The 8,744-nt window shown below is 40.1% G+C and overlaps 1 protein-coding gene across 3 annotated transcripts in view; it reads left to right on the top strand.

The window, feature by feature from the left end:
- The first annotated feature begins 2,554 nt into the window (after nucleotides 1-2,554).
- Nucleotides 2,555-8,744, top strand: part of LOC106950064 (cell surface glycoprotein MUC18-like) — a 42,338-nt gene continuing 36,148 nt past the window's right edge. For all 3 annotated transcript variants that reach the window (XM_015036708.1, XM_015036707.1, XM_015036706.1), the window contains exon 1: nucleotides 2,555-2,709. In XM_015036708.1, the coding sequence (XP_014892194.1) occupies nucleotides 2,643-2,709 (67 nt within the window). In that variant the 5' untranslated portion in view covers nucleotides 2,555-2,642. The remainder of the gene's footprint in view (nucleotides 2,710-8,744) is intronic.

Here is an 8,744-nt window from a genome sequence, read left to right as displayed (position 1 = left end):
TAACACAGCTATTGGTATTCTCTAATACAAAATAAAAACGCTTAAATATTCAGGGGCATGTGAGTAGGTTAGTGTTTCAAAACAAATACTGTTCAGCTTGATTATCTATCTTCAGCAGTAAATAAAAAGGTAAGATAGAACTTGAATTTTAAGAATTTAATCTTGCCTTTATTTGATGCTTTCATAACTCTGTTAATGTGTACGATGGATTACGCTGCAAATCCTTAATATAATCTAGCATATAGAGGCAAAGGTTCACCATGAGCCGCAAAAGTTAGATTTGTCAGTGTGGTTTCTTCACGTCTTTTCTTGGTTCCTCCGTCTTTAGGGAACTGTATGTTATTGAACTCGGTGGAAAATTTTGTTCCTATAGGACCAAATTAAAATCTTTTACTTCAGCACAAAAAAGGCATTCAGTTATCCTGAACCATCCGAACCCAACCAGGCTCAATGTTTCCTTGTTCAGGTTTTGTGCTTTTAGCTTGTTTTTAACAATTAATTGCACTGGTTAAAAACGTGAACAGACCAAGTGTTTAATCCCAAATAATTCCCAGTTATGCGCAAAAGTTCCCAGAGTTAAACATGAACAGTGTTCATAAATCGCACCTTGAATTTGTTTATTTAATTATTAACACAAACTAGATATTGGTCTGGAAAGCATATGAATGTTTTTCCTCTTGTGAGTACGGAGGTTTACGAATGCCAATGTAAATGGCCCACAGCTCTGCGGTCCTTGGGAACTTTGTGGGGGAGTGGACAGCGCGCGTTTCCTCTGCCTCATTCCCAAACCCAGCGGTCCTTGGGTATTCCCAAAAGTCCTGTCCAGGATGTCATATTTAAAAAGGTTGAAAAGGGGACATTCTTCAAATTTGCTCATGTGGAATTTTGAGTGGAAAAAAAAAAATCCCCCCTTATGTCTGATTATTTACTCTCCCTCAGCCACACCCAGCTGCTGTTTTAAAGGCTCAGTCTTCATTTACAGATTAGGTGGCAGAAAAATGTGGCTGTTTTAGGAACTGTAGGTTTTCCTCAGTGAATTGCAAACTTTAACAACTTTCCCTACCAAGGAGGAAATGTAGCTTACATCCTCTGTATTTTAGCGTATGGTTATTTTAGCAGCAATAGACAATTTTTGTTGGAAAGATGTTTATGTTCTCTAGAAATATGTTTTTGTTTGAATGATGCAACCTTTTTTTTAAGCCAATGTAAAAAAAATGTTTTTATTGATTTTATGTAATAATCAAATTTTCTAACAACGAATTTTGCACTTTACATTACATGAATTTGTAAGCTATACTGATTAAAATGAATAGAAACACCTGTATTTAAATATGTCAGTTTATTGAAAACATAAGTTTTACTTTTGTTTTAGCTGAAATACTGAGATTTTATTTTAAGGTAGACAGATTCAGACAATAAATATTCCAGATGTGTTTCATATGATAAAAAAAAAAGAGGAAAATGTCAAAAAAAAGCACCACAGTGTTGAACCTATGATGCTCTGAAACATGTCGGCCTGCAGGGTTTGGTGAACTCTGACACAAAATAACATGTCATAGAAATTTGATGACCACCACCAATAAACTGAAAAGTGGATCATCGACTGTTGAAACCAGATATTTCTGATAAACATTAAAGGTCATGTTTATCAGGTGGCCTACAAACCGATTTGGTTACATCAACATCTGGACTTTGACTTGGCTGTAATGCGCTTTGACTTAAACTATTGTCTTCCAGGTTTATGGCTGTTTTCCTCCTGGAAGGTGAACCACTGCCCCAGTTTCAAGTCTTCACATGCTCTAATGGGTCTTTATCCAGGATTTATTTTCTTTTCAGAGCTAAATTTACATAGGATCTTATTTTAATCTTTCTATTGTGCAAACTGATTGGCACACCTTCACCAAGTGCTTCCTCGCCAGCAGGCGATGCAATAAAACCAAGCTGAGCCAGTCAATGATTACATGCAATTCAAAATCAAAGACCTGGTCCTGAGTGTTTTTATGATTGAGCACCACTCCCACACATCAAGACCTCCAGAGGCTTTCCAAACCGTCTCAGCAGGACTGAGGTTTCCTGCTGGTGAAAGTAAAGAAAGATAACCAAGATTTTGCCCTTTCATTAAGGAAACGTTTGCGTTTCAGAAACAACAGAGGTGTGGCAATTCAAGCAACAACTTGCTTGCATCATTTGCGTATCTTCTCAGGCACCCGCCCTCCTCTCTGCTTGTCTTGCACTCTCTCTTCCCCATTTGTTCCTCCTTCTTTCTCTCCGCTGCAAAAGATATCTAACTTGCCTGCTCGATAAGCACTGGGATGAGTGCATGGGTCGGTTTAATTATCTCTAGAAAGTAGACACAGTGCAGCTACAGGAGAGTTATAAAGGAACATCAGAGGCAGGGTAGCAGTAGATGAGCCTGTCAAAGTGTCTGAGAGCCTTCATCCCTTTTTTTTGCAGTGGAGGAACTTTGTTCCTGTCTCCCTCCCTCTCTCTCTCTGCATCATCTGCCTCCTCACACTGCTCCCCTCTCTCGCCCGCTCTCTCTCCCTCTCTCTGCTGTGTGTATCGAAGCAGTTCACCAAGTGAGGAGCAGACTTCCTCTAAACACACCTCAGCACACACATCTCTGCCTCCGCCCGACCACCATGGCTGTACGGGACGCTGCCTCTCCTCTGCTGCTGGGCCTGCTGTGCCTCCTTCACACCTGGGGAGGTGAGTGAGTCGCTGCTGCTGGGTTTCAGGAAGGACTGGGCTGCTTCAGTCAGGACTGCCTTGCAGGATTTCTACACAGACACGCCGCAAAGTGAAAGAAAGCAAGAAGAGCATTTGTCACATTCGAGCATGACTTGTAACGAAGTTAAGACCAACTCTGTTACTATTATCATAGCCACTGAAGGAAGCTGTTTATCTGTTCTTATTTAACTTGAATTGTTTCACCCACAGTCTCAGGAATCCTTTACACTCTTTTATTCCAGATTGAAGTGAACACATTTTCCTGTTAATTTCAATGCATTCCCTTTGCACAGAACTCATGTTGATACAATTCTGCTGCTTATATCAACAGAGGTCTAAGTAGTCCAGTGGATGACATGAATAAGAGTCCAACTTGTTCACTTGTTGCATGTGAAGTTGGGAAGCTGCTCTGCAATACTGATCAAGTTTCCATACTATCTGTTGCTTACTATCTGAAGTTCTGCTGGACTGCGTGTATTTTTAGCTGGCAGCAGCAGCAGCAGCAGCAGCGCCCGCAGAGGTGCAGAATGAGGGAGATCTCTGTCTGCTCTCTGTCACTGTCCCAGCAGTGATCAAGTGGCTCCGGGCTTCCTGGGCAGCACAGAATAGCTCCACTATGTTCCTTCCACTCTGAAACGCACGTCTGAACTTTATGTGGCGCTGCTCAGGCTTGGAGAGAGAGAGAGGGGGGGTGGAGGGGGTTGACACGCTGTGAAATCTGCTCTCATGTGTAGGAGCGCAGCGCCTTTTCTTTTAATAGAAAGTCCTGAGATGTTTATAATTTTATGCATTCTTAAGCACAAGATTTACTGCTGGTTCTTTCTTCAACCGGCGCAGGCCTTCCTGTCTTCCCCTTTGACTCTCCTCACGCTGTTACCTTTTCCATATCCCTGTTTGTCACCAACCCCACAAACCTTCCTCCTCTTCCTCCTCCTCATCCTTGATGTATTGTGCTGAACCTCTGTTTGAGTTCAGGCTATTGTCTGTGATCTCTTCGTGTTCTCGCTCCCGTTAGCAGGCCCACTTCCTGGTCTTGTCCTTTGGTGACTTTCTGGCATCCTGAAGTCATACATCACAAATACATAAATCCATGCAGCCATTCATTCTGTCGTCCTAATCAGTTTTGTGATCTCGTGCGATTGCAGATAGAGTGTGAAGCTGTAAGAACATTTCGAATGTTATTCCTTTTTTTTTTTGCTGCATTTTATGAAAAGAAAGAGAAAAAAAAACACTAAATGTTTTGTGTTTAACAAATGAAGTGTTTAACACTTCATTTGTTAAACAACAAATGAAGTGTCAAGCAAGCAGAAGTTCAACCTCCGATTGCAATGTATTTTATCCAGATTATATGTGGCAGACCAGCACAAAATAGTCTGTAGCTCTGAGAATGAAGGACATATTTTTGAGCAAATCTTAAAAAATGTTTCACAAATAAAATCTAAGATGCCCTGAATCAGTCCAAAGTTAAAACCACCACAGTGCACAGCGATAAAACTGGTATGCAGGTCCTGGCCTGCAGGAGTCTTTCTGTTTGCATGTTTTCTCAGTTTATGTGTCAGTTCTCCACAGGCCCTCTGGTTCCTCCCCAAAACATGACTCTTAGGTTAATTGTTCGCTCTAATTGCCCTGAGGTTTGCATGGGTGCTTGTCCTGTGGTAAACAGACCTTACCTGTTTCAGGTTGTTCCCTGCCTCTTGCCAAACGCCTGCTAGGGGTAGGCACCAGAGTCGAGGAACTCTGCAGCTCCTCCAGAGTTACTGGCAACTCTTCCAGCTTGAACCTCTCTATTTCTGCGGCGATTCGAAGGACGTTTGAAGTTCTTGTTCTGCGTTTGTTGGTCTTTATGATGCTGTTTGCTCACTTACATAAGAAACTCTGAGGCTTTAAAACGGATCCATGCTGAGAATAAACGATGGATGGATTCTGTTTCATCAGCCAATGAAAGCACTTTCAGTGAAAGGTGTCAAAGAGACAGGGATAATAGAAATGTTTGCCAGAAAATAAGTATAATAAGTCTTATTTTCCTTCAAGAAATGCATTAAAGTTTTCAGTTGTATTGTATAAAATTGTAAAAAAAAAAAAAAAAAAAAAAAAAAGTGGCGCTGTGCCTCAGTTTCATGAGCTCAGAAGAAGAAGAGAGCTGATCAGGCACAATAAATGCCCCTGTTGCGTCACGACCACAGCACAGAAACATTGCAGCTCGGTAATCTGGCCCGGCATCAGCAGATCCGAATTCCTTTGAAATGAAAGTCCCTAAATTCAGACTTCTCTTCTGGCACACTTCTGCAGTCACATAAGGCCATTTCTTGTCTCTTCGGATGATTTGTGAGCATAGTTTGTTTGAGTTGTGTTTATAGAAACTACGATGTGACACATAACTTTGGGAGCGCCACTTAACTCTAATACGTGTATTCCTCAGGCCTTTTTCAACCAACACATTTAAAAACTACCATAAAATCAAACCCCGGTGTGTGGGGAAAGCGTGTCCTGCTTCTGAAGTGAAAGTCTGGAGCATTTCATGTTGTGTTTGTGTCCCCGTGCAAAACGCAGGGAAAAGGAGCCACCCTCCGCCGTTTGTTTGATGTAGGCCATCACATCATGTTATCAATCTGGAGTTGTCCAAAGTTGTCTTTGTGAGTTTATGCTTGTTGGGATTAGTGAAACATTATCCAGATCTCTTGTGACTCCTGGAAAGGAAACAGCAGACAGAGCTTGAGTCATCTGGAAACAGCGGAAAGTGGTTCTTGTTTGGAAAATGTTTGGGATTTCTGAGTTTGCTTTTTATGTAAAAGACCGTTTCCTTTGAGAACGGCTTCTTCTACAGGACCACAAAAATGCCCTTGTTGCAACTGCACCTGCATTCATACTTCAATCTTATGTAGCTCTCTAAACTTGTAATGAAGCTTAAATACTGTTTCTCGCTTCCATTACAAGATGCGCCGATCAAGCTTTTCCTTGTTAATTTAGTTCTGTTTACTTTGAGATCTGATCAGCCAGATCCAGTTATGACAAACTGATTTCATGTTTTTAAATGACTTCATCACACAACAGAGAAAAAATTTTCTAGGATTGAGATAGTTGATTAAAATCTGAAGGAAATTAACAAATTACTCAATTTATGCATCAAGGAAACACTTCAAATGTGTTTCTTTAAGGCGTTTGCTTAGATTCATTGCTTGAGCTCATAGGTGCCCTTTAAACCCTGTTTGGTTTATTAATTTGACCTTAAAGACTTAGTCAACAAACAATTGCAAATGATCAGGCAATGAGTAGAAAATTCCTGGAAATTCAAGCTAAAATGACCCACGTCTAGACAAAACACTAAAGTTTAAGGCTGCTTAAAGGCAAAAATATTAACAATAAATAAAAAAAAACTCGTTTTGCACAGTTGCATCTTCAAACAGATCTTTAACTAAAACACAGCTGTCTTACTTTTACTGAAAACTAGATAATGTTACGTGATTTAAACTCAAAACTGGGAACGAATCAACTCTTCTTACGTTTTTCTTTAGGTATAGCTAAATAAAAGAGAGCATTTGATGTGAGTGACTTTCAGACTTCTCTGCAACTCCCAGTGTGTTTCAGGATGTCCCATAAATAATTCAGATGTTTAAAGCTGAACTTACAGACAATGTTGCTTGACGCTATTGTCTCGTTTGACCTTCCGGGAGTGTTTGTCTCTGGAAAAGGTTTCAGGATTCCAGGTTATTCGGGGTGTTGCACGGCCATGTGGGCTCAGCTGTTGCTCCTCGGCTAAGTTTGCATCAAATGTTGGCTCCAAAGCGTTACAGTGAGATCATGGTCTTAATTCTGCAGTGTTCCCCCCCAACGCCAGGCAGAGACAGAGAGAGATTCACAAATGGTTTGTTTTTAAGTGATATCTGTGCAGCTGGTGTTTGGATGCAGCACATCACTTCCCTGCTAAACCAGAATAATGGCTGTGCACTTGGGACCAGGAATTGTTGAAACAAAGCGTTTCCTTTCCCTTTTTGATCTTTCTCTCGATGTGAATAACATCCATTATCTCCATTACCTGGGTCAATACACCAGTGCAGGGGATCGAGAGGGCTTGTTGCCGCTTGAGAAAGCTCTCAGGGTTTTGCGTTGCTGTCGCAGAGGCCATTTTGTGCGCGCGTGCTAAGTAGCAGCCGATGATTGTTTGTACATTGTTGCTCCAGTAAAAGAATCAGCCTGCAGACACATCCTCACATCAACAGCTTTTGTTGCAGCAGTGAATGGCTTAACTCGTGTTTACAGTAAAAAATTATAAAAGGAAGGAAACAGGAAGTAAAGTTTCAGTTTAGTTCCCTCTCCCTTATCAGAGGGTTAACCGCAGCCTTGTCTTTTAAAACTGGCAGGGAACCAGGGATTAAGTCGAGTCTTCGTCACATTTTAGTTTTTCATAATGATAATTTTATAATTTACAAAGGTTAATGGTTTTGGAGGAAAGTTGGAACGTAACATTTCTCTCCTCTTATCACATTTTACAGTTTGAAGGCTGCATGTGCCATGCACACATAGGATATATATATATATATATATATATATATATATATATATATATATATATATATATATATATATATATATATATATATTTGCATATAATTTAGTTTAGCCGTCACATAAAACTGAACGAATGAATTAAATGAAATTAACAAATCTCAAAAGGGTTTAAGTGGAGTAATATTCGCCTCTGGAGAAATAGTTTATTAATCCCTAGAGGGGAATTTCACATTTTTATGGATCAGGTTTTAGCTCACCTTTGCTAGCAGAGAATCCGAGGAGCCAAAAACTTTCCTCTGACTCCCAGAGGTGTTGACGTCCTCTCTTCAGACACACAGCTGGGCACACCTGCTGCTTCCCCTCCCCACGCTCAAACACAAACAAAACACACAAAGAGAACATATGTCCGCCTCGCTCTGCCACTAGTTAGCTACATGTTGCCATTTGTTGTCCCACGGTGGCTGAATTTGAGCAGATTCTTTGTTGTTGCTCATTGTGATTATTGATGACTCCGTCTTCAGTTTGTCTTTCAAAGTAAACATTTCTCTGTTATGGAGGACCAAAACAGACATAATAAGAAATAAAAGAATAAATATAGAAATAAAAGAATAAATATATATCCGATATATATAAATAAAATAATAAATATATAAATAAAAGAATATATATCTGACATAATAAAAAAAAAGAATAAATATATAAATAAAATAATAAATATATATTTTGATAAGAATTAAAAGCATAAATATACATTTTCATCAGAAATAAAAGCATAAATATATATTTAGTTTTTCCTTTTCCTTACACATGAGTTTCCGTCAAGAAAAATAGATATTTTGCTTTGCCTTTTTTTTGCTTCTCCATTTTCTACTTGCTGTTGTTCCGTTTTGCTGTTTTTCTGCTGCATCGTTATGTTAATGAGGAGAGCTGCCTTCTATGTCCTCTATTGGCCAATAGAGCTTTGGAACCAGCGTCACTACGTCAGACTTTGTGGGGCGTTTAGGTGCAGTCGCTCGGTGCCATCTTTGCAGGCCACAGACCAAAACAAACTTTATCCCGGTGGTTTTGTTGTGTTACCGACTGCAGTGAAGTGAACCTCCGAGCGCTTGAGGAGGGGGCTGGAGGACGGCGTGATGCTTCTGGCAATATTCTCGGCGAATATTGGAAAATCCAATATCCAACTCGAAACTAACTTCACTGCAGTCGGCAACACAACCAAACCACAGGGATACAGTTTGTTTTTTTGGTCTGTGGCCTGGAAAGATGGCACCGAGCGACTGCACCTAAACGCCCCACAACGTCTGACGCAGTGACGTTGGTTCCAAAGCTCTATTGGCCAATAGAGGACATTGAAGGCAGCTCTCCTCATTAACATAACGATACAGCAGAAAAACAGCAAACCGAACATCAAGCAGAAATACAGCGAGCAGAAATACAGCGAGCTGAAAAGGGAGAAGCAAAAAAAAAAAAAAAAAAAAAAAAAAAAAAAAAATATTTTTTTTTTTTGA

This window comes from Poecilia latipinna, unplaced genomic scaffold, assembly GCF_001443285.1.
Source record: "Poecilia latipinna isolate Pla-1442-1.1 unplaced genomic scaffold, P_latipinna-1.0 Scaffold376, whole genome shotgun sequence".
Lineage (NCBI taxonomy): Eukaryota > Metazoa > Chordata > Actinopteri > Cyprinodontiformes > Poeciliidae > Poecilia > Poecilia latipinna.
The sequence above is the reverse complement of the archived record's forward strand: the minus strand, read 5'-3'. Positions and strand labels throughout refer to the sequence as shown.